The 26,959-nt window shown below is 41.4% G+C and overlaps 1 protein-coding gene across 1 annotated transcript in view; it reads left to right on the top strand.

The window, feature by feature from the left end:
* The window catches only part of ZDHHC8 (zinc finger DHHC-type palmitoyltransferase 8), an 85,611-nt gene extending 67,090 nt beyond the window's left edge, over positions 1-18,521 (top strand). The window contains exons 3-11 of the mRNA XM_040416305.1: positions 3,874-4,031; positions 5,784-5,956; positions 6,622-6,724; positions 9,580-9,671; positions 11,273-11,405; positions 11,484-11,601; positions 12,470-12,579; positions 12,958-13,991; positions 17,784-18,521. Coding sequence (XP_040272239.1) covers positions 3,874-4,031; positions 5,784-5,956; positions 6,622-6,724; positions 9,580-9,671; positions 11,273-11,405; positions 11,484-11,601; positions 12,470-12,579; positions 12,958-13,991; positions 17,784-17,964 — 2,102 coding nt within the window. The 3' untranslated portion in view covers positions 17,965-18,521. The remainder of the gene's footprint in view (positions 1-3,873; positions 4,032-5,783; positions 5,957-6,621; positions 6,725-9,579; positions 9,672-11,272; positions 11,406-11,483; positions 11,602-12,469; positions 12,580-12,957; positions 13,992-17,783) is intronic.
* Positions 18,522-26,959: the final 8,438 nt, after the last annotated feature.

Raw genomic sequence — 26,959 nt, 5'->3', positions numbered from 1 at the left:
ATACAGAAGTCTTCAAGCCTTGCCACAGATTCTCAATTGAATTGAGATCTGGACATAGACTAGGTTATTCCAGGACATTTAAATGTCCCCCTTCTACCACTCCAGTTTAGCTTTGGCAGTATGTTTAGGGTCATTGTCCTCCTCCCAGTCTCAAATCTCTGGTAAGAATTGCCCTGTATTTATTGCAATCCGTTTTCCTTGAATTCCAACCAGTTTTCCAGTCCCTGCTGATGAAAAACACCCTCATGGTATGATGCTGCCACCACCATACTTCATTCTGGGAGTAGTGTTCTTGGGGTGATGGGACGTGTTGGGTTTATGTCACACAGTGTTTCCCATGATGGCCAAAAAGTTCAGTGCAAGACCTCTTGCACACGAACGTATTTTCTTTCCGTTCTGTTTTTTTTTTTTTTTTCGGACTGTATACGGGACCGTTCATTTCAATGGGTCCGCAAAAAAAAAAGGAAGGTACTCCATGTGCATTCAGTTTCTATTTTTTTTGCGGAACGGAAATATGGAACATGTCCTATTCTTGTCTGCATTATGTACAAGTATAGTACTGTTCTATTAGGGGCCAGCTGTTCCGTTCTGCAAAATACAGAATGCACACAGACGTCATCTGTATTTTTTGCGGACCGCAAAATACATACGGTCGTGTGCAAGAGGCCTTAGTCTCGTCTGACCAGGGAACCTTCTATGTGTTTTAACATATGAAATGTTTTACATGCTATTTGGTGAACTCAAAATTTGCTTTCTTATGATTTTTTTTTTTTATTTAATTATTTTTTTTTTTCGTGTGATCACTCTTCCATAATTTCCCACTCTGTGGGGTGTGTGGCTTATAGTGGTCCCATGGTCAGATGTTTCTATCTCCGCTGTGGATCTGGAGCTCGTTCAGTGTCATCATCGGTGTTGAATCTCTGATTAATGTCCTCCTTCCCCATTTGTGAGTTTCAGTGAGTGGTCTAGTTGTGCCATAGTCTTTCCATTTTAAGATGAATTTAATGCTGCTCTGTGGAATAAGTTTGGGATATATTTTTTATTTATTTTTTTATCCCTACCTTTCCGGGTCCATAACTTTATTTTTATTTATTTTTCATTTTTTATTTTTTTTCATTCACATAGCCATACGAGGGCTTGTTTTTTGCTCGTCAAGTTTTACTTTCTAATTCCACTATTTAATATTGCATACGATGTAGTAGAGAGCTCGGAAAAAAATTCCAAATGAGGTGAAATTCGAAAAATAAAATGCAATCCTGCCACAGTTTTAAGGGTTTTGTTTTTACAGTGTTCCCTATGCGATAAAAACGAACCTGTTACTTTCATTATCCGGGTCCGTACGATTACAGGAATCCCACATTTTGTAAAGTTTTTTTTGTTTTGTTTGTGCACCGATCATTGGTACCATTTTGGATTTTGTGTGACTTTTTGTTCAATTTTTTATTTTTTTTTGTGGGAGGTAAAGCAACCAAAAAAAGGCGAATTCGGCCATTTTGACTTTTTACCGTTTTGCAGTTTGCCATATGGGATAAATATTTTTATGATGTTTATTTTTTTGTTTATCCATTTTGATTTTGGGGAAAGGGAGGTGATTTAAAAAAAAAAATTGCAGATTTGTGGACCTTTTCAGGTATAGGTGTATTTAGGGTTGTCACAATACCAAAATTTTGATTCTATTTCGATACCATTAAAAAGTATTGCGATACTCGATACCACGCAAAAAAAATAAAAACACAAAAAAAGCCTTGTTGATTACGCATTTTATGGAACGTCCGGCCCATAATAGAACAGTCTACCCTATTTTTTGGGGGGAACAAGGTTACCAAAAAATGGTAAACTGCATTATTATTATTATTATTTTTTCTGTTACAGTGTACACTGCATAGGAGATTTTTTATTTTTTAATCATTCAGACTTTTTCGGACGTGGTGATATGTAATATATACATTTTGTATTGTGTTTATATTTTATATATAGAGCTCTATTAGGGTGAATAGGACGTCACACTTTCCCTGCTGCCCTGTGCTTTGTGCACACAGCAGCAGGGAGCTTACCATGGCAGCCAGGGCTTCAGCATTGTCCTGGCTGCCATGGTAACCATGCCACTACATAACCAATGGATGAGGGTTGGGGAAGAGGGGCACACTCTGCCACCAATGACTATAATACTTGGGGGGGGGGGGGGGGGGGAGGAGAGAGAGATGACCGCAATTAATATAATACTGTGAAGAGGGGCATTAGGAGGGGAGGGACTGTGGCCACTGCGCCACCAATGAATATAGTTTATGCCTGAATACAAACGTAGGCTGTGGGTGACCGCCAAATCCCATACCCAGCCTCTGACTGGGCGTTGCGACCTGCCTCAATTAACCCCTCAGGTGCCGCACCTGAGGGGTTAATTACAGCGGATCGTAGTCATAGAGGCCGAGTATAGGATATGGCCGGCACCCCAAGCTTAAGTTTGTATTCGGACATAAACTATATAAATTGTTGGGGCAGTGGCCACAGTCCCTCCCCTCCTACTCCTCTCTGTTTTCATTGGTGGCCAGCGGCAGCGGCACACAGTGGGGAGGGAGGGACTCCCTACTTCTCCACTGTGCCGGCTCAGGATGACAGGATAAGATGGTGCGCGCAGAGAGTGGCGCATGCCATGTTCCCTCAGTGATACTAGGCTGCGCAGCCTATTATCGGTAAATAGCAAATCCCGGTATCGAATTGATCCAGGGACAAAAGCATTGATTGGGTATAGATAATTTGATACCCGGTGCAACTGTAGGTGTATTCATACTCGCATCATTTGAGAGTTTGATTGCACTCAGGGAGATGTTATTCAACAATTATGTGACTTTGGAAGTTAAAGAAGTCAGTCACCAGGAATTTCACTGTTAAATCGGGCACAATGCCAGGAAACGTGCTCCATGAAAGGCATATTTCCATCTGAGATGTTTATGGCATATCCGCTGCATTCAGGTGGAGAAATAATGCAGAGATGGCTGAGATCTTTCTGGCGATTAGGTGAAGGTCCCAGAGGAGAAATATGCCCTGAATGGCCATATCTCGGCTTTGTACATGCTCAGAGTTGTATGGAGACATAATAAAGCTCCTTCAGAAATCCCTAGGGCCATGCTATACGTCTGTCTGCCTCTAATTTGGTGCAGAGTTATCTTTCTTTCACATTCAGTATGGTTCGTTGCAGTGCTCCACTGGATACTTTATTATGGAAGCATTTTTTTCTTGTAGTGGACAATATATTCTTAAAGGGCATCTATCACCCTGATTCTGGACTACTATCTGAAGTAATACATGAACTGTGCTGCAGGTACACAGTCCACATCACATTTTTTTATTTTCCTACTGCCCCTGCTTTCATCTCTCAAAGGTGCTTTGACATATTGCAGAAAATAGTCCAAGACCATAGTGACCGATTTCCTTAGGGTGCCTAAAGGTCCATGGAATCATGTCACTTTGACCCTGTGCTTTGTCATATAAGCCTTGAAGCCATGGAGCTTAATGTGGTATTCTGGTACTTTCAAGTCCTCCCCTATTAGATTGGTGGAGATCCTACAGCTGGGACCCCCTCCAATCACAAAACGTGGGTATCCTGCAGGGCTCGCGAAATAAACGGATGGGCAGGTTGCACTGCTGCTCCATTCAGCTCTGAGACCTGGCAAAAATAGCTGAGCACCTGCCTCTTGTTCATTTCCAGGGTTACAAGGTCTCCATTCTTCTGATGGGTGGGGATCCCAGTGGTTACTTGAAATTACTGGAATAGCCCTTTGAGTAATTTAGCATTCTAGTCTATTGTTGGTTAAATATTGTATGTGTATGGTCTGTGTTCAAGTCCCTTCTTGATTGTTTTTTTTATCTAATAAGCTGATGAAGATGAAGACAAGGATGATGACTTCAGAGCTCCCCTTTACAAGAATGTGGAGATCAAAAGAATACAAGTACGGATGAAATGGTGTGCCACCTGTCACTTTTACCGGCCTCCTCGCTGTTCACACTGCAGCGTCTGTGATAACTGTGTAGAGGTAAGGCTTATGCTTTCATTTCTGTTTTTGTTCTGTGTATTCTCATTTAAAGGGAGGTTCTCAATCTCACCAAATTTTCACCATTAAACTGTCAGTAATGGGCAGCAGAATGTTGCCCAGGCATGTTAGACATAATTCTATGTCGTTCCTGTCTGTAGTGAATGTCCTGGAAAAGCAGTTTTATTCATAAAACGGCTGCAAGGTGCTCGGAGGGGGGGGCTTTATATTTCAAAGTGCCCAAGCCCGCCACCCACGCTGTATACCTAACCTAAGCTGCAAAGGGTTTCTCCCCAAAGTCACACTGATGCAGAACTTCCCTGCTGCTTGCTCCCTAAGTTGTGCCTGGCTTTCTCCACTAACGTCCTGCGCAGGCGCCATGTGATGCGATCTAGCACCTGCAGAGAACATTTCCTCTAGTGTGCAAATGTCTCATGGAATTGAGGTGGCAGGCTTACGCACTTTGAAAACTAAAGTCTGCCCCCCCCCCCCCCCCCCATACATTACCGTGCATTCACACGACCATAAGTGTTTTGCGGTCTGCAAATTGCGGATCCACAAAACACGGATACGGCCATGTGCGTTCCGCATTTTGCGGACTGCACATGGCCGGCGCTATATAGAGAATGCCTATTCTTGTCCACACGGTGTGCTCTCCGCATCTTTTGCAGCCCCAAAATTGCGGAACGGATGCGGATCCATTTATACTGTCGTGTGAATGCACCCTTAAACTGCTTTTCCAGGACATTGACTACAGACAGAAACAACATAAAGGTATGACTAGCACGTTTGGGCAGCGTTCTGCTGGCCATTGCTGATTGTTTAATGGGTGACCATTTGGTGACAGCCTCCCTTTAAACATACATTTCATGTGTATTGTGCACCAAATACAGACTGAAATTTTGCAAAAAGTTCAACACGTCTGAATGTGGTATACCGCTCGTGAACACCAATAATAGATATTTTCTAAAGTCACAGGTAACCTTAAGCAATGTTTTCTCATCAGAGGCATTGATGGCATATTATCATTTATTAAAGCGCCATTCCTTTCATGGCGCTGTACATATAAGGGGTATACATACATAATACAGACAATTACACTAAGCATGAACAAGACGAGTTAGAAACTGGTACAGAAGGAGAGAGGGCCCTGCCCATGAGGGCTTACAGTCTACAAATATCAATTAGATAGGTATAATTTCTTAGCCAATCCATTCCTGCGCATTACCTAATGCACTTATTTGTTGTGTCCACCTTTTGTACTAGTACTAAATTCTTTAGCAATAATTCTTTGTGCATGCACATACCGAATAGAATTGGGAATTTTAAAGGTGTTATGCAAGATTTTTATATGGATTCCTATCTTCAGGATAGGCCATTTGTATCTGATCAGCTCAGGTCCGACACCCCCACGATCAGCTGTTTCAAAGTAGCTCTTTTCACTGGACCTGAACACCTCATCCATTGCGTAGTGGACAGACCTAGGTACTGCAGCTCTGCTTCCATTGAAGTAAACTGGAGCAGCGCTGCAGTAAACAGCACCGTCCACTACACAATGGATGGAGCTGTGTTGTTCTGGCGCCTACCACTGGCACCAGAACTATTTTGGAACAGCTGATCAATGGTGGTGCGAGGTGTCTAAAAAGTTAGAAAGATGGTCATAATAATCATGTATTTTTTAATACTACTGTATAATACTGTAAAGCTATATTATCACAATACTGTGATTTATGTAAGGCTATTTTCTGTCTGTAGGATTTTGATCATCACTGCCCCTGGGTGAATAACTGCATAGGGCGCAGGAATTACCGCTATTTCTTCCTGTTCCTGCTGTCTCTGAGCACACACATGGTCGGGGTCTTCTCATTTGGCCTCATATTTGTCCTGCACCATCTGGAGGTTCTGGGAGAAGCCCACACCAGTATTACGTATCCTTTCACTGCACACAAAAAGCAAATGTAAATTCTAGTTGACCTTCTGTTGCCAGTCAACAAACATATTTCATGGTAGTGATTCCTTTCTGCTTAATTAGTTTGATTGGCATATTTCTACAAGTGATTACTGTCCTGGTATCAAGTTATCATAGCCAAAAAGAGCTAGTTGGCACAATATTGGATTGCATTGCCTTGAAAATAAATACCTTGCACTTTTAATGTTTGATATTAGTATTTATGGTTAGATAATGTTAGTAGGCAAAATATGTATAAGATTTATCCATAATAATTGTATGTCCTGGCTAATATCCTAATCCAAATAAATCTGTGGTGTAAAAAAACAAAAACGCCCATTGTCTGTAGTTGGAGAACAGGCAAGGAAAAGTGTGTTGATCCAGACAGACAATCTCATGGTGGTTCTAATGGGGCATGGCAAAGAAATGGACCCCTGCTCACCTAGAATTCTTCATTTTTACATTTTCTTGGCAGCATGCAGCTTGTAGGCCATTTGTCTGATAACCAATGGGTTTGAGAAGTAAAGCATCTCGGGGCACAAGAGTTGGTAGGCCTGTCTGATGAAAGTACGTTTCTCTGCAGAAAAGATGTATCTCACTAAAAATGATTGTGGAGAGTTAAAAATCCTTATCCCATTGGTCCAGGATATCAGTCATGTGTGTAACTGGCCTGTTTTTCATTCCTGTTATCGGTCTCACTGGCTTCCATATTGTTCTTGTTGTACGAGGTCGCACCACTAATGAACAGGTAAAAAGTATTTTTTAAATGTTTGAAAAACTGGACACATACAGGTTCTGACCTTAGTTTTGTCAAATTTCACCTACAGTTAGGTCTAAAATGCATTATGGTGTAAAATGTATTATGGTTAAGTAAGACTTAAAATCAACTAACCTGCATTACATGCTGACCTCTTTTGAGGAGACTTGCTAGTATAACAGAGAGTGGGGTGGGCGATATGGCCTAAAATCTATATTGCGATATAATTTTAAGCATGTGCGATATATATCGCGATATAGTCTATATTTCGGGGGGGGGGGGGGTTAAACTTCTTTTTTTTTTTTTTTACTTTTTATTAAATAACTATTAGCCTCCTTAGGGGCTAGAACCCTTGTCCTATTCACCCTAATAGAGCTCTATTAGGGTGAATAGGACTTCACACTCTCCCTGCTGCCCTGTGTATAGTGCACACAGCAGCAGGGAGCTTACCATGGCAGCCAGGGCTTTAGTAGCGTCCTGGCTGCCATGGTAACTGATCGGAGCCCCTAGATTACACTGCTGGGGCTCCGGTCAGAAGCTGGCACCCTGGGGCCACTGCCACCAATGATTTAATCCGTGTGGGGGGTTAATTGCGGTGGATCACGGCGCGCAGTAATAGAGGCCAGGTATGGGATATGGCTGGCACATGCAGGCTACGTTTGTATTCAGGCATATTAACTATATTCATTGGTGGCGCAGTGGCCACAGTCCCTCCCCTCCTCCTCCTCTCTGTTCTCCTTGGTGGCGCAGTGGCCACAGTCCCTCCCCTCCTCCTCCTCTCTGTTCTCCTTGGTGGCGCAGTGGCCACAGTCCCTCCTCCTACTCTGTTCTCCTTGGTGGCGCAGTGGCCACAGTCCCTCCCCTCCTCCTCTTCCTAGTCTGTTCTCATTGGTGGTCAGCGGCAGCCACACACAGTGGGGAGGGACTCTCCTTCTCCACTGTGCCGACTCAGGAGAACATAGTGCGTGCCAAGATCGGCGCATGCCATGTTCTACTGCGATATGGCAATATAAACGAAATCGCTATCGTCGGACAAATTTATATCGTTTATATCGCATATCGTCTATATCGCCCACCCCTAACGGAGACCTAACCTCCATGTATCCTTGCTGGCTGAATAGGAAACTGCTTTGTTTGTTTAAAGGGAATGTGTCATCAGAAAATGACCTACTGTTTGAATAATGGTTTTTGCATATTTGTTAATAATTTTTATAGATTTGCTTTTTTAATTTTAATTTTTACAACATTTGAAAAAAAAAAATCATGCAATTTTCAGACTGGCCATTAAGTCTTTAATAATGGCTAACACTACTATTTCTGTAGAGATTGCTTTTTAGCATTCATCACAGGCAAAATTACAGTGGCAGCTAACACTTCTCTATATAGATAACACAGGATCCACCATTCTCAATAGGTGTTATCACAGCTTATCTACTCCCTCCCTGTACAATGAATTCTACACAGGTCACATAATATGCCTAGAAAACCCTCCCATAGAAGTCAATGAGCCCTCTCTAGTTTATTGTATCTGTGGTCCGTGGTGGCTGCTGTTAAAGGGAGTCTGTCACCACTATATGACCATATACAGCACTTACATGGCGCTGTAGCACACCTATACAGGATTCTAATGGTACCTTTGTTATTTTCTTTAGACATCCAAAAGCAGGAAAAACGACGTTTATTTCATATGCAAATGAGCACTCGCAAGTGCCCAGGGGCGGTGTTCCGTGTGTAGGTGCCCAGGCTGCCCTGCCCTTTTAACCGTTACTCCTCCCCCAGCCTCTTCCTTTGCCCGCCCTCCTATTCCCTTGTATCATCCCTAGGTCCGGCCGAGATCCCGCGCCTGCGCGCTGCTTTGCTGGTCCGGGGCATGCACACTGCAATGCCCATTTTGGGTACAGCATCAATTCAACTAGTGCGCATTCGCCAGCTGGCGAAGCAGTGCGCAGGCGCGGGATCTCGGCCGGACCTAGGGATGATACAAGGGAATAGGAGGGCGGGCAAAGGAAGAGGCTGGTGGTGGAGTAACGGTTAAAAAGGCAGAGCAGCCTGGGCACCTACACACTGAACGCCGCCCCTGGGCACTTGCGAGTGCTCATTTGCATATGAAATAAACGTTGTTTTTCCTGCTTTTGGATGTCTAAAGAAAATAACAAAGGTACCATTAGAATCCTGTATAGGTGTGCTACAGCGCCATGTAAGTGCTGTATATGGTCATATAGTGGTGACAGACTCCCTTTAAGCACTTCTCTAAATGTGGTTAACAATAGCACAAACAAGATGGCTGCGCCCATAATTATGTACAGAAAACATTTTAAAAAAAAATCTGAAAATAAAAACTAATTAGAAAGCGAAAGTATGTCACTTCCTTGTTTTAATTGACAAACAATATAGGTGACACATTCCCTTTAGGCTAAATGCACACTATCAGGATTGCGTGCAGATTTTCCCGCGCGGATTTGCGTGCGGAAAATCCGCACTGTAGGTCATGTACATTTTATTCTATGAGAATTAGAAATTCTCAGTGCACACGATGCATATTTTTTCCGTGTGGATTTTGACCTGCGGTGCGGATTTTAAAATCCACAGCATGTCAATCTATTTTATTTTTTCCTGACCGGATTTTCTTCATTCACTTAGTAAAATCCGCATGCGGAAAAACCGCACCAAATCCGCATGCAAATCGGCACCAATTGATGCGGATTGACCACACAGATTTGCCTGCGAACACCTGCGGATTTCAGTGCGGATGCTCCGCACATGAATCCTGAACGTGTGCATGTACCCTTAACCTTTTAGATTTCCTCTTCACAAACTTACACCTTTTTTGTGAAAATTTTACCCAGGTGACAGGGAAATTTCGCGGAGGAGTTAATCCATTCACCAGAGGATGCTGTGGGAACATACAGCATGTTTTGTGCAGCCCATTATCACCAAGGTAAGAAGTTGCATGGAGTTGTGTGTCTCGTGTGTGTCAGTCATCAGTGTAGGTGAGATGTCCAGTTCCCTTGAAGATTTCGATCCTAAATAAAATTTACCTCTGCATATAAGAATAATCCTATAGAAAACTATACAATCTATTCATTTTTTTTTTTTTTTTTTTTTTTTTTGTACAGTGCAGGTCCAGTTTAGCTCAGATTTGCTGCATTTTGATAAAGATCATGAGTTACTTTTAATTGTCTTCTTGGCAACAAACTGTCAGCCAGCATTCTTGACTACATAAAAAGGTTACAGTTTGTAGTCTGTTACCATGGACACAGTGGATGCAGCTGACAATTTACAGAACACACTTTCAATAGAAATTATAAGGGTACTTTCACATATGCGGCAGAGGATTATGGCATTTGTCAGATGATCCGGATGCGGATCCGTCTGACAAATGCATTGAAATACCGGATCCGTCTCTCCGGTGTCATCCGGAAAAACTGAGCCGGATCAGTTTTTCCGACACACTTAATGCCGGATCCGGCACTAATACACTTCAATGTAAATTAATGCCGGATCCAGCATTCCAGCAAGTGATCAGTATTTTTGGCCGGAGAGAAAACTGCATCATGCTGCAGTATTTTCTCCATCCAAGAAACGTAAGAGGGACTGAACTGATGCATCCTGAACGGAATGCTCTCCATTTAGAATGCATTAGGATAAAACTGATGCGTTTTTTTCCGGTATTGAGCACCTGTGACGGAACTCAATGCCGGAAAACAAAAACGCTAGTGTGAAAGTACGGTAAAAAAAGAAACTCTTCATTGTCCGGTTATTGCTGTCAAATATATGGTGCCCCCTTCTCTTCCATTGATTCCCTCTCAAAACAACCACCTAATGTAACCAGTACTGGTATAGACACATGCTCAGTAGCTCCATCCCACCACCTGGATCCTCTTCTACAGGACTGTGCAAAAGTTTTAGACTGGTGTGGCAAAAATACTTTTAAAAACAGAAGTGTCAATAGTTTATTTTTATGAATTAAAATGCAAAGTGAATAAACAAAAAAAAAGATCTAAATGAAATCAATATTTGGTGTGACCACCCCTTGCCTTCAAAGCAGCATTAGTTCTTCTAGGTACATATGCACAGAGTTTGTGAAGGAACTTGGCAGGGAAGTTGTCCCAAACATCTTGGAGAACTAACTACAGATCTTCTGTGGATGTAGGCTTGCTTAAACCCTTCTGTCTCTTCGTGTAATCCCAGACAAACTCAATGATGTTGAGATCAGGGCTTTGTGGGGACAATATCATAACTTCTAGGGCTCCTTGTTCTTCTTTACGCTAAAGATAGCGAGCAGCTAGTGATGGCCTATTCTAAGATTAGGCTATCCCTTAGCCTGGATAACATCTTTATCGTTTCAAACATATCTAAGTGCCCTTATCCTTTGCAGTGTATGCATTTTACATGCTAAACTAAAAGGCACAAGACTATAATTTATCAACCTAGGAACTTTTATAGTGATATATAAACAGACTTGTGTCATTGTGTAAAACTTTTTCCTCATGGTCGGTCAGTACGTTGTCTAACAGGAAAACTTCTCTGCCTCATAAGGTATGTGGTTGAACCAAAGAAGAGACAATCAATCACGCTCAAGCCTCCATTTATACGTCAGGATCTGTCAGAAAGGCAAATAACGGTAAAGATCAGCGACAATGGTATCCAGGCTAACCTCCACCGATCCAAGGTGAATATCAGATTTAGTAAAATGTGTTCATTTCTGTTCTACTATTCTCTCTTAATTCATATGACTTTTTTCTTTTAGTCCAAAGGAAGTCTGGAAGGTATAAATGATAAATCTCTGGATATACAGCCACCACTACCTCCTAAAGGAGACCCCACCAAATATTCAGACTTGAAGGGCACACTTGGAAATAATGAAGGTAAACACAGGAGGGTTCTTTATTCAAGGGATTGACCCATCTGGTCCTATTCCCCGTCATATTCCATAAATGTCCAATAGGTGCAAGGTTCCACCTCTGGGACCCTCTCCTGTCTCAACAGGACCCCGTTGTGCACTGCAGTGAAGGAGAGCAGGCTGTACATGTGTGCCTTTCTCCATTCCCTGCTGTGGGACTTCTGAAAATAGCTAAGTGCACATACTTGGCTATTTTCAGCAGTCCCATAGCAGTGAATGGAGAAAGTTGCTCATGCCTGGTGTGCTGTCCATTCACAGCAGTTTGTGACGGGGTCCTGTTTTTGAGATAGGAGTGGGTCCCAGGGGTGAGACTCGCACAAAGTGGACATTTATGTAGTATGTCCAGATGGGACAACTCCAAGAAATACATATTGATGACCTCTGTTTATTATGTAGTGGAATGTCATTTGTTGGTAATCTCTTCAGAAAAAGCTTCCTGTAGAAACAGTTTAGACTGATAGAATAGAGCGACGAGGAGGCGCTTTTGTGTCTGTTTTATTTTTCTTCCTTAGCGGCCTGCTTAGTATCATGGCACAGTATTTCAATGGCATTACAGTCACCATTTTGATCTATACGTTCTAAGATAAATCATTTCCAACCTGTTGATGTATATTTGTGTTTTGGATCATTGTTTGGTTGCATGTCCCAATTTTGATGTATAGATTGTGCAGGCTATCGCATTTGGTAGCCTAAAGGCTGGTGCAGGCTCTGTAGGGCCAAAAATACCAGTGACATAACTGCAGCTGTAAAATACCTACTGTATATTAGGATTTAAAAGTTACAGTAACTTTGCTATGTAATTATGGAATTGTAATGTTATTTTTTTTTCACAGATAGTGGACTATCACCAAAAATGATCAGTCCTCCAACTCCAGCTATGTATAAATACCGTCCAAGATTTGGAGCAAATCCCAAAGTGCACTACCATCCAGCAACAGAACAGGTAACCGTAAAAGCCATCATGGTATTGGAACCACAAGTAATTTTTGTGGTGTCCTTGAATGTTCCTGCAATGTTCCTAATAAAACAGCATGGTGCCAGAAAGTAGTGGTGGATTTGGTAGTAGATCATATCAAAAAGGCAAATATCTAGTAATGCTGGTGCAGATTACCACATTCAACCAGCACAGCCGTTGATGTACTTACTTGTGACTTTCTTTTATATTTTTGCAAATTGAAAAAAATCTGCTTTGCTGCATATTACAAAAATTATTTCAAAACCACAACAAAAGAAAAAGAAAGAAAGTGAAGATACTCCTTTTAGCGTTTTCTAGTTGGGATGTAACTGTTTGCTACTATGTTTGCAAAACTTTCTATTTCAGATTGCTATGCAAGAAGGACTAAAGGACAGTGTGTTCTTGGAGGAAGACTGCAGAAATCCTGATTACCAATCAGAGCCCAACCTGGATTTTCATGAGTACCGCAAGAACTCCCTCCATAAGTCCTACCAGTCATCCCCACTGCAGCTTGACAATTTCACTGCCAACTCGCGCTCATTGAGCCTGAAGAATTCTGGGCGTCGCGAGTCCGAGAAAATTCCTCTGCAGATGGTAAAATCAGAGGGTGACAGTACTACACCATACAAGAGTGTTTTTTCCCCTAACACCTTGTCTAACCGTAATGGAAGTTTGTCTTATGACAGTTTGCTCAACCCAATTTCTCCGGCCCCTGGTAAATGCACTGCACACTCTGCCGCTGGTTCTGTGGGATACCATTCACCATATATGTCTGCCAAAATGTGCCATCTAAGAGGAGCAGAGCGGCAGCCAGCTCAAAGTTTCAGTCCTGTATTAAGCAGGGCTGCCGGACATCAAAGAGATCCTTCTCCCGTGCGCTATGACAACCTTTCCAAATCCATTATGGCCTCCATCCAGGAAAGGAAGGAGATGGAGGAAAGGGAGAAGCTGCTACATTCTCATACAGATTCTGTTTTTGCAGACTCAGGGGTCTATGATACTCCGAGCACATACAGCCTACAGCAGGTCAGCTCGCTCTCAGAGAACCCACGTACTACTTCAGGCCGGTATGGTTCAAAGGACAATCTTTTGGCGGGCGCTACTAACTTCAGCTCCAGGAACCCTATTCTACAGTCCTCTGTATCCTCTCTTTCTAGTGCAGTCTCCAGAGCGCCTAGGACTTCCACAACATCCTTACAGGCTGATCTGGCCAATAACAATATCCAGAGTCATCAGCCTTTGCAAGGACGGGTTAGTAATGGGTCATACAAGTCCCCTGGTCATCAGGTTCCATCTTCACCCTCTGGAATACCCAGGTCGCCCTCCTACGGGGGAGGGAAAACTGTCACATTTCTAAATACCATGGAATTTGTAGAAGGAGCGTCCATGGCGGTTCAGAGGTAAGAATCTGTGAAAGTCTGAAAAATTGTTCTTCCCTCAAGTAAAACATGTACTCCATACATATATAGTGGTATAGTATATAGGTTTTTATGACCATATAGCATATTAAACAAGTTAAAATGCTGACTAATACAGCTTTCTTCATATTTTTATGGGGTGTTGTGCCCCATACTTCCTTGGTTACATTAACATCTTTAAGAAAAAAGAAACAGGCAGTGTTTTCTGGGTTACGCAGAGATTCTAGTGAATAACATTTAATAATAATTTGTACCCTAGGACAACTAACCTAAATGCTACAGCCAGTGATATAAATTTCCTGATCCCCGCATACACATGCATGCTCAGCTATGCATTGGTTGTGAATGGGTGCAGGGAGAGTGCCGCTGCCAGACTAATCTGGCAGGCAGTTTATCTTTCATAGAACAAAAGGATTGGGCAGTTGAAATCCAACATGCCCCGAACCTTCTCTCCCTGACATTTCCTGTCCAGGCAGAGTCAGGAGGCCCCCCCTTACACATTAGATGTTGGGCCTGTCCAATGTAAAATTGTGCGTCTGGCTGGACTACATCTGATCTGTATGGTCAACTTAACCCTTTAGTGACCAACCATATGTGTTTTTACAGCGGTCACTAAGGGGCCTTATGCTGGGCCGCCGCTTTTTTACGGCGGCCCAGTCTAAGTGCTGCATGGGGACCCGACTCTCACAGTCAGGACTGGCCGAAGTGCCGATCTGGGATGTTTAACACTTTACATCCTGGCGCCTGCTGCATGTAATGTGCTGATAGAGGGAGCTAACTGCGCAAATGCAATCGCGGGGTGCCGATGTGTGTGAAGGCTGCCTGGGGTCTGATGTAGGCCCCAGACCAGCCTTCAGTAATTTCCAGCAGGATGTGCCTCTCTGGCACAGCCTGCTGGTCAATGTTAGAATAACATTGCCATTAAAATGTAATGCATTTTAAAAGCAATCAAAAAGCTGTCTGTTATAGTCCCCTTGTAGGACTATTAAGTGGTAAAAAAAAATCCCATAAAAAAAAAAACGCTTTTTTTTCCATTGAAAATGCACTTTTCAATTAAAACAAAAAAATAATGTTCCCCATATGTTTGGTATTGCCGTGTCCGTAACGACCCGGACTACATAAATATCATGTAAACTATCCCCTACGGTGAACTCCATTAAAAAAAAAAAAAACGGAATTGCTAATTTATACTTGGTTGCCACTGAAAAAACGTAATAACAAGCAATCAAAAAGCACCATTTACTCCAAAATGATACCAATGAAAAATACAAGCCATCATACAACTCCATATAAAGAAAAATAAGAAAGTTATGGGTCTTGAGAAGCGGCAATGCAAAAAAAAAAAACGCTCTTTTAGGGAGGCATGTTTTCAGGGCCGAGAGGCTTTCAGCAAATGCCATTTGCTATTAGATCAGCATGTAGCCCTTTTTAAAATGCTGGCATAGTGTCAGCCATTGCTACCTCTTGGGATAGGACATACCATAGATTGACTACTCTAGCTCTATAGAAGCCATTCCTATATACATGTCCAAACTGCCTTTCTTCGACATGTAAAGACTGTCCACAGGTCCTTGTAAAGTCCTTGGAACAGATAAACCATGTGCCTGTTTTTTGTATGACCGCACACATTTAGTCTTTAAGGCATTTTTTTTTTTTTTCCCCCAAGCAGAACCGGCCCGATTTTTATATTCTTTTTAGTATGTGTAGCCCAAAACCTCAGCCTCTTCTATGTAACTGAAAGAAAGTATCTAATTGTCTTGGGACACGTTCTGCACAAGTATGTTTATACCTGCATAATGAAATGTTGGGTTGTGGAAGTTCTTCTGCATAGCTTTATACCACTCTGCAGGTACCAGCATACCTGTATAAGACATATCTTAGGACAGTCAGCTTCCATGCAGATATAGCTAAACCTAAACAGCCCCTTCAGAAGTAGGACCACAGGTATCAGTGAGCTAAGTATCGACAGGTGTCAGTTCTAGGCCCACATTAAACCACCTGCCCCACATGTCCAGGGTATCCAGAGATGAGCTTGCGAGCCAGAAACCACATCTGAGGAATGGTTAATATCAAGAGTAGATTGAAAAGTAGATGAGCCCTTTCTGAAATAATTCAGTACGCTTTGGGGGACATTGTAGAAGAGCACGCCCACCTAGGTGTTCTACATAGGATGTAACAGAAGATGGTCTCTCGATGACCTGTATAAGCAGATGTCTTAGGCTACATGCACACGAACGTTGTTTGTTTCCCGTTCCGTTTTTTTTTTTTTTCCGGATAGGATGCAGACCCATTCATTTCAATGGATCCGCAAAAAAAAAAAAAAAAACGGATGGCAAATTGATTTAATCCGTTTTTTATTTTATTTTGCAGATCCACAATTTGCGAACCGCAAAACACATACATTCGTGTGCATGTAGCCTAAGTGATGTTTGCTTATACTTGGGATATGACCTTCACGCTGGTGGCAAACTATATGTGTCTGTGAATCTTTTCTTTATATAGCACATTATTTCCAGTTTTTTTCAATCAGATGAGGCGGTATTACACCCAGTAATGGCTTGAAATAGAAGAGACCCTGACCATTAAAGCTACAATCAAAAGGATATGGGTGGCACAAAAAACATTTTCTAATGTATGCATTTAAACCTCAAATTTTGGTGTACATGGAATGTAGATACACCTTCCATGTTGTTTTCAATGTAAAAGTCCTTACATAGTAATTTTTATCAGGTACATTTATGTGCCACCTTTAGCTTTGTGAAGAGCAAAGATGCTTTGATGTTAAATGAAGGCAGGATGTAAATCCTAGCCTTTCTAAAATCTCTAGCTCCCCCTAGTGCACATAATGTACGCCACACCTTACAACGTATAGCAGGGTTTGGCAACCAGCATGCTTTTAAGCACTGAGGTTCCTTGGCACATAGGCAAGTTAGGCGTAAAATACATCAAGATCAATCACTTTTACAGTAGGGGTGTCAAACTGCTCAGAATCACATCTAAGCTTTAATCTAGTGGCAAGAAAGCATGGGTTTCCTTGGTATGGAAAAAATTTGTTCCCCGTATGATAATTAGGGTGGAAATAACAGCTCTAAAGCTTAAATGTATTAAGCAACACAGACATGAATAGTGTGAAAAGAACAGTAATCTCCATTTAATTCTGTCTAGGGTCAGTTTGTAGGTATTATATATAATGACAGTCATCATGTAACCCAGACCGTATGTGTGTGACCTCCCAAGATGCTGAGATTGCACAGAAGCTTAAAGGGGTTCTCTGGAATTTTTATACTGAAGGTCTACCCTTGGGATAGATCATCGGTGTCTGATCACAGTGAACGGGCTGTGTCGTTCTGGCCCCAGATCTACCGCTGAACAGCTGACCGGCAGGGTTTCCAGATGTCTGACCCCCACCAATTTAATAATGATGAAAGCCCCATACAACTAATTTAAATCTAATGTATTATTAGAAAATGGCATTTTATTGAAATCCTAGTGGTTGAGGCATATAGTGGGCGTGCAGTGCCATGCCTTTGCAGTATTTGCACCCTTTTGTAGAAAAATATGTAGGGGGAGATTTATGCAGGAAGGAAATGTGTCTCCAATTAGGTCACCTAATTAATTTATATTAATGTAACTGAAATGAAACACATGACTCACTTAAATGCATGGAAGTATCATTTATTATTCCTACGTCTTCTTTTACATTCTCATTTGCTCACTTGGTTAATAACCTTTGTATGTAAGCTTAGCAGAATAATCATCCTGTCTTCTCTTCAGGGAAGATCTGAAGACACCTCATGGTAAGATAAATGGACAGCCAAAGGGATTATCAAGGCCTGAGTGTCGGCTGGCATCCACGTCTAGTTCACAGAGCACTACCACAGTGAGTCCGTCTCGGCATTCTAGTGTAAAGAAGGTTTCTGGAGTTGGAGGCACTACATATGAAATATCAGTGTAGACTTCCCTGCATTTGAGGGCCTCAGACACTCAGAACGCTGCAGGTAATGAACCAGTAAAGTACAAGGCATATTTTTTGGACCGTTCAGAAGAGAATGTGGTCAGTGGGAGCTTTACGTCAAGACTGATGAAGAACCTCTTACAACAAAGACTATGATTATTAATGGGAGGACATTGGTTATGTGATGAACAGAAAAAATAAGCCATTGTACGTGTGTCTGTCCATGAAAAAAAAAAAGAAATGTTTTAAAACTTTTAACGTGAGAGCCGTGGGACATTTTTATATTTTATTTTTAATTTTTTTTTATTTTAACTTTTCAGTTGCAGGGTCTGAATGATTTGGGTCATAATAAAAGAATCAAGCTGTTCTGAGAGCATAAATTCCAGGATCACAAAGAATAAGCCCCCTGATGTGCTATGGAGTCGTTTCTTCTTCACATAGTAACTTTGACCATAACGCAGTGTTTGTATGGTATGTCTTGGATAACAAAATACATACTGTACATACGTATATTTCCTCGGCCATTTTGTGTATTAAACCAATCTATATAGAATGTAGTCATTCACTATGGATTCCGGACATTATGTGGAATGATAACTTTGTGCACTATTCCAGGTGAATTTAGAAATCGGCTACATTCAGTCTGCAACCTGAGGTGGCAAATGGTATGACATGTCTGCTTTCAGCAGTCGTGTTTGACAGCCTTGTTGCTAGGGACACATTGCCTAACAACCACAAGAGGTTTGTCAAGCATATATTTTCTGCAGTCTGTTACAGATTTCTCAGCTCAGTTGCAGCCCTTCCTTGAGATAAAAATCTTCTATGGTGCTTGGAAACATGGCAGGAATTCAAAGAGGTCCTCTGGGCCTTAACTAAATTTTTCAGCTAATCCACGGCACCGATTCCACAATCTCTTCTGTGATCACATGACCATATGTCTGGCTGCTGGCTCTTCCGCTGAAGATACAGACCCACCCCAGGTTGGGACCTTAGTGGAAGAGCCACTGTTGGGCAGTCATGTGATAATAGCTGAGTTTGTGGAATCGGCAGCGCAACGGAAGGGTAACACTCTAAAATGTGATTTGAGTTGTTGTACTATTTGTACTATATTAAAAATTCTATTCCAGCTTGTAGACACCAGCTACTAATGTCTACAAGTCTTTCCTGGCATTTAAAAGTGTTATGTGAAGAAGAAAATAAGCAGCGGAAGTGGTTTATCTGTGAAGTGCAGCATATTTTTTATCCTTGGGCAAAATTTGACATTAATTTCTATATATCACATTTAGGCAACATGTTATTGTGTTTGTCTTTTGTCGCTCTGTTGCCGTGGTGCATCAGTGTTATTATACATGTAGATGTTTTCTTGCCTTAACCTTCACCTCTGGAACAGGGGTTAAGCAATGTGTTGCTGTGTGGCTGCTAATATTTCCTGCTCTCTCGTCAGTGTAATTAATCATAACGTGAAGATTGCCCCACTGCACTATACAGACAGAGCAGTGCCCTTGTAAATGCCATATTGACATTGCGTGACGCATGGCACCATCCAGCCACATGGCAGTCGTGTTTATCATTAATTGTGAAATGAAAAACATGCAGTATAAAATCGATATTTCAACGAATTAAAAATGTCATAATAAACGATGTATAAACCATGGCACAGAAGCAGGAGATTTGTTTGTTAAATCTCTGGAAAAATCCAAGATTATAAAAATGTACCCTGTGCAGGTTAAGAATGCACTGTTTTTTTTTTTTTTTATTATTTTTTTTTTTCTGTATTTTTCTTTTTACTAGCCTTTTTGTTGCAACAGTGTATGTTTTACAGGTCCTTTTTAACGAACTTTTTCTATATTTATTTTTTTAATGAAGCAAATATCTTGTCTTACGTGTATTATATCCATGGAGTGGCATAACGGCTACGTTGTGTGAATGTTCAGAATATAGGAGGACAAAACACATGGGGGCAAACAAAAGCTGGCCCATTCTCATTTTTTAAATGCTTGCTAATACCTAATTTCAAGTTTCTTTATGTATTATTAAGGTATAATCCAGTTGGACACGTGCAGTCCCTTTCCTGCCTATTTGCAGTAAACATTTTATGTAGCATTTTGAACAGGTTTATCGGCAGTATTTTGAACTGGAGTCTATTTGTGAAAACTAGAGGTGGTGAGATTGCAGCTTTTTTTCTTTTTAAAAAAAAATTCCATTGCAGGAGACCTGCTGTGTACAGTCGTCTCTATGGGGCACATAGGGGCCGATATATTAAGACTGGCATTTCATACGCTAGTCTTGGTAAAAAGCTCTGGTAGAGTTAGATGTGCCAAATGTGTTAAGAGGCACACACCTCTTAATCAATGTGTTGCATCTTGTGCTGTCCACGCTCCACTGCTGTCTACATTAGCTATGGTTGGCCTAGATTCCAGCTATAGTTTCACACCAATATTTTGGAGTAAAATCTGATAACCGTCACTTTCACCAAGCTTCACTTACCTGAAAAGTGCCATAAGCAATGTAAAATACCAAAAAGTTTCCTTTTTTTTTTTTCTTTTCATAGAATGTCAGTTGTGCAAAAATTTTCATCGTTTGTACAACATAAAACTGGTGTACAGCTTTTTGATAAATTGACCCCATAGTGTATATAGAGCTGAAAACGTCAAAGCCTAGTCCTGTCATGCTTGAGATCGTGGCTCAGGGACAGAATTTCAACAGCATTTCATTTACAATGTTTCAGCACTTTTCACACAGAGTTACAGTAAAGCAATGTATTACAACTAGAGAATCCCTTTTAACACACTGATCTGACTGGTTACAGCTTAACACCACTCGCATTCATGAATAGTCTCCAATTTGGTAAGGAAGGAAAATCTAAGTTGAGATTCTCTTGTTGAGAGCATTTTGGGTTTGAAGTATGTTGTGTTATTTCTTTATCTAATTTCATGGTTTCCCAGTCCCTGATCTTGGACCTTTGGAGAGTTTTAGCAGTTTTTTTTTTTTTTTTCTTTGGCACACGTTGGCATGTATTTATAGAGCCCTGTGTCTAGACCTAAGCATGAGCTCCTTGTGAGACCTGTAGATATGTACTTTAGCATTACTACCTCTTTCTGCTGCTAGAACCTCTGCACAGCCCGTCGCTTTGTAGGCTTCCCACATTGCTTAGAAACCTTTGCATACCTCTTAGTGATTTTCTAAAATGCCCGGTCTGTGTACACATTCTGGTCTGCTTCAGGAGTTTTCCCCTACTAGTGTTTTATTGACATCATGTCTGTATTTTAATGCATTTTATCTCTGGTTTATTTCTTAGGGCAGATCTTAAGGCTACTTTCACACTAGCGGCACGGACCTCCGGTAGGCTGTTCCGTCGGGTGAACAGCCTGCCGGATCCGTCCTGCCGCTAGTGACCGTGTGCCCCCGGACTGCCGCTCTGTCCCCATTGACTATAATGGTGGCAGTGCAGAGTTCCGGCGGAGGCACAGAGAGAGGCTGCCGCAATAAATGTCGGACATGTCGTAGTTTTATTCCGGCAGCCTCTCGCCGTGCCTTCGTCGGAACTCCGCCCACATTATAGTCAATTGGGACGGAGCGGCAGTCCGGGGCCACACGGTCACTAGCGGCAGGATGGATCCAACAGGCTGTTCATCCGACGGAACAGCCTGCCGGAGGTCCGTGCCGCTAGTGTGAAAGTAGCCTTATGTGTGTAATTGAGATGAATACATAATAGGAGTTTAGTGTCAGATTGCCCCTGTTACACAAGTGCCACGTTGAATGGTTTTCTCAAGAAACCACTTTTGAATTGGAACAGGTCAGATGTTTGTGTGTCCAGTAGCTAGAAAGCCCACAGATCATTAGAACATCCTGTCCTTCTTTTCCACTGAGGGATGATTACATGGCAGCTATGGAAACCTGAGAGTGAAAACACTTTTTGGGTTTGTGCACCGATTTATATTGATGGCCTATTCTCAGGATAGTTCATCAATATCTGATCGGCGGGGGTCAACACCCGGCACACCCTCCAATCAGCTGTTTGATTAACCTGCTGCGTTCCATGCGAGCACCGCTTCCTGGTCTTTACACTACACGTCTTCTCCCGTGGAGAGGTGGTGTAGTGTAATTACAAGTACTCACTCCATTCAAGTGATGGAGACAAGGTGCAGTGTGATGAACAGGAAGCGGAACTCACGTGTAGCACGCTTCCTCTTCAAATAGTTGATCAACCCGGGGGGTTGCCGGGTGTTGGACCCCCCCGACCAATCAGATATTGGTGACCTGTCCTGACGATAGGTCATCAATATAAATCGCTGCACAAGCCCTTTAAGTTTTCTTAAAGAGGACCTATTACCTATCCTGACATATATGTTTTAATAATTACTTGTATTCCCCATGTAATAACAATCCTGGAGCATCTATTCTTATGACTCAGTGTTGTGACATTACTTTATTATTCCTGCTACAAGTTATGAATAAATCGTGGTTTACAATGAAGGTTCAGATGGGTATTTCCAGTTGGGTGTGTGTCCCTGCACAGTCTGACACTGTCCAATCAGATTCTGCAGCCATCTGGACCTTCGTTGTAAACTGCTAGTAATTCACTTATAACTTCTAGCAGGAATGATAAAGGAATGGAAATGGAGATCCGATCAGGGCTGATATTTGCCTATTTTGTGGAATTGTAGCAGTCCCAATTTCAGGACCTTTGCCAATTCCACTTCTATCATCTGTATCATTGACTTGCCAAACAGTTTTTCTGGACCAACCCCTTTAATTGCAACAATCTATTATTTTCAGGAAATGTGCAATATATCCATTTATTGTTACTAGGAATGTATCAAAGAGAACAGTTATTTATAAATGTCACACAGCTCAGTAGCAATGGAAAGAAGCAAACACTATCCATTAGTTGGACTTCTATTTATCTTGTTGTGGTTGGTGCATCAGTGCTGCTTTTTGTGTGAACTGATTTATGCTATCAGGGTTTCTTAACCCCTGCTTCAATCAGGAGCTACCATATGTCTGATGACTATCATGTATCCTGCCATGTCTGGAATGGATTCCCAAGTGCCCTCTAATGTATATAAATGAAGTAACCTTGTAGTTCTGTCATTATTTATTTCCTCACTCTTCATTGATAATTTACTATTTCTTATGTAAGGTGAAGATGCTCTAGAAGATAAGTCTGGCATGGATGTGAAGTTTATGTGCCAAAAATCAGGAGTGATCTAAACCCTAAAATATTTCACCTTTCTGGGAAGAATTAACAAGACCTAGTAATATCTGCGAGTCTTTTCCCCCTGTTGATTTATTACAGATCTTTATATTTTGTTTAAAGTTATATCCTGGAAAAATGTATTTTTCCTCTCACTTTCATTGCATTCGTTCACACGTGCCCTGGAACTCCTTTTGATGGAGCACATGGCAGGCTTTTCCCTACTTGCTGATTTACACGGCCCAATTATCAGGATTGAACATTACAATGAACGCTTGTTCCCGATAATAGGCCCATGTAAATGTGCTCCCGATCACCGGATGAATGGTCATCATTTCCTGCAGCACAATAATAATTGCTGGGGATCAGAACAGCACTCTGCTACCCAGAAACAATAGGGCAGATGAGCCAGATTTCCTTTACACCAATGACTGTATATGAGGACAATCACTTATCCCCATATAGTGGAGGTGATCTCTGCATGTAAATGCAGGTCTTTACTTCCACTCAGAGGCGGTCAGTTATCGGGATGGAACAGTTCTTTCCCGATAACTGCCTTCCAGGTCGGGCAGTCTAGCATAAAGTAGAGAATTTCTGGTGGTACTTCTTCCACCATTTAGGGGTCACCTATTCTATAAACAACCCTTTAGCCTATTTGTGTTACAAACTACATCCCCACTTTCCAGAGGCAGTTATGCAGCAAATTATAAATGGCTATAAATGTTCTGTATCGACTATTGTAGACTATGTGGCAGACTTTACTGCACATTTAGAATTGTATTTGGCTGTTAAACTAAAATGCCAATAAAATGGCGAAACATAACTTGCCTTCCATGCTAATAAATAGCATGCCTTACTACCGGTCCATGACTAGTCTACGATCCCTCACTGCCACTTACAGACCTGACAAACCTACCTGCATTCATGACCCCTTTGAACCAGGACTGCTCCTAGCCTGTGATTTACAGACTTAATGTATTTTTTAACAGAATCTGTCACAAAATTTGTTGTCCGATTTGAAGGCAGCATGCTCTGTTTTCACTGCGGCTGATAAAGGTTGATTTATTAAAACTACAGCAAGCATTCCAGTAAGAAATAAATCGCTGGAAACTGGGTCTGCGCAACTACTTCATGCTGCCATCAGATCAGGTAGCATAAGCCTAGTGACAGATTCCCTTTAGAGCATCCTACATGAGGAAACCGGTTCCCTTTTAATTATGATGGTTAGAGCTGTCTAAGTATTATTTATGTGCATAGAAAGTTGGTGAGATCAGTCACCAAAGTATCTTATTTATTTTTTTCTCTTCTGTTTAAAATGGAGTTAAAGGGGTCGTTCCACAATTAATTAAGGATCACATAAAATGTAACGATTTTTCATTGCTTTTATGGCGTCCCATGGGACATGCCCTTCAGTAAAGATTAATGCCATCCTTTAGTACATTCAGTTGGCATTATTTATTATGTTCTTGTATACAAACTCCATGTGAGCTTGGAAAGTGCAAGGATCCTGTAAGACAGGGGTCGGCAACCTTTGGCTCTCCAGCTGTTGTGAAACTACAACTCCCAGCATGCTCCCTTCCACTTCTATAGCTATGTAGAGAACAACTAAACAGGTGTCTCTTCTGGGAGTTGTAGTTTCACAACAGCTAGCGTGCTGACCCCTTTTGTAAAGGTTATTTTTCTGCATTGATGGACTATATTACCTCCATCTTCAGATAATTTTATATTATAATAGAAAGTGGAAAAAGGTATCTGTATTTTATATGAATGCAGCTTTACTGGAACCAGTGGCCTTGCTGAAAGAAACCTGGAACAGTTTGAATGCTTTCGTAATAAGGCCACATTTTAGGGCCTCATTATGATTGCAGCACCTAGAGGGCAATTCTATGGTAATGTAAGGTTGGTTTAGTATAACCAAGTGTGAAGCTGGGCTGAAACACTGAATATTTTTTTATGCTTGATTCAACTTGCTAAATATCTGTATAATTTCAATAGGTCTGTCACCAGGACCAAAATAATGTATCCATAGCAAAGAATATCTTTCCAATTAGAAATGAGTGGTGTTCAGTTGACAAGCAGGAAAAGCCCAAGAAATGTTTAAAGTACTGTACTGTAGTGTTTTACCTGCAGAAATTCATATTTATCTGTTCCAATCACCCGTCTTTAAGCAGTGACATAAAAGCATTACCAGTGATTTCCAAGGAAATGTATAAGGGGTCGCCCTCACAAGTATGTTACATTTAACCATTTCACACAGATGCTGCCAGTTGGATTTGCCCGCCATGCCCAGTGGACTACACTCATAGGTGGATCAACCTTCCCGTTGCAGAGGGAATAACTGTTACCCTGTTTTCTGGGTCCTGAGGAGGAAGAGCAGACATGGTTGTAAAATATGAACACTAGCAGCAGTATCATAAATTGGTGTGCCCTACAACAAGGGTTTCCTATGAATTGTGTGTATGTGTAAATAAGAATTTGCATGAGCTAATTTAACTGTTAAAAGCAAGATATTTATTTTTTTCTTGTATTAAAAAAGAGCAGAAAGCTTATCTGTTTTTCTTTTCTTTTCAGTATATGTAATTACATTGTCAATGTACTTTAATTTCTGCTGTTTCCCTGCAATTTTTTTAAATTTATAAAGTTCTCTGTATTTTTCAGTTATTCCCACAAATAAAAAATTTTGTTCTTTTTTTGCCCATTTTTCCTTATGTCATATATTTGTACTTTTGTTTAATGTTCTGATCCTCTTACAATAATGGTGCGCTGTTTTGTTTTTTTGTCCAGAGTTTCCCCTCAAGAGGAAACATGTCATGTATTTAGGTTTATTAATGAAATGTAAGTATGTAGAAGAGAAATAATGTGTTTATTGAAATAAAGAGCATTTACAATGTACAATATTAAAATCGGCCAATAAAAGGCAGGGTAGCAAACCTATCAAGCCACTTTCTAGAAAAATACAGCACATCAAAACAGGGTGATCTATCTCTAACCAAAAGGTGAGATTGAAGGACACCAGGGTAACTAGCTTGTAGCTCATGATGCTATATACAGAAGGGGTAAGAATATTAAAGGGGTTGTGTGCTGTACTGATATTGATGACCTGTCCTCAGGATAGGTCACAATATCAGATCGGCAAGGTCCGACCCCAGCATTCCCACCTATCAACTGTTAGAAGAGGTCATGGAGCTTGTGCGAGCGCTGCGTCTGCTTCAATGATTACCTGCACACTGTCTAGTTTGTTTCAGTAGTGCAGTGTCACTACTTGTCCTGTTCACTAGAACACTAACAGTTACACTGCACTATTGCTATAAACTAATTAAACAGTGAAAAGGAAGTAACTGTGACCCCTCAAACAGCTGATCATTGGGGTGCTGAAAGTTTGCCCCCACCAATCTAATACTGATGACTTATCCTGAGATAAGGTCATCAATATCATTACAGCACACAACCCCTTTAACAGTATGGGGGGTTTGAAGGGGTGACCTCTTGCAGAGACTAGAGAGAGTGTAAATGAAAAGAAGGCACAATAAGCAGGTGGTGGGGGCAGCAAATAACAGTTTGATGAAACCAAAGTGGACAGTAGGCTGAGCATTCATATGTAGTAAATTGGGATAAGGGAGAAAGCCGTTGCCAGACACAGAGTACAAAAGGCTCAGGCAGTTTAAAGGGAATGTGTCATCGGAAAATGACCTATTGTTGGGGCTTGGCAGGTCAAGGAGTTAGATACAAAAGGGGGCTTCTGGAGGTGCTACTGCAGAAAATCCATGTCACCACAGGTAGTTATACAAGATTTTACTT

Source organism: Bufo bufo, chromosome 2 (genome assembly GCF_905171765.1).
Source record: "Bufo bufo chromosome 2, aBufBuf1.1, whole genome shotgun sequence".
In the NCBI taxonomy this organism is placed as follows: domain Eukaryota; kingdom Metazoa; phylum Chordata; class Amphibia; order Anura; family Bufonidae; genus Bufo; species Bufo bufo.
Note: the sequence above shows the minus strand (reverse complement) of the source record. Positions and strands in the feature narration are given on the sequence as shown.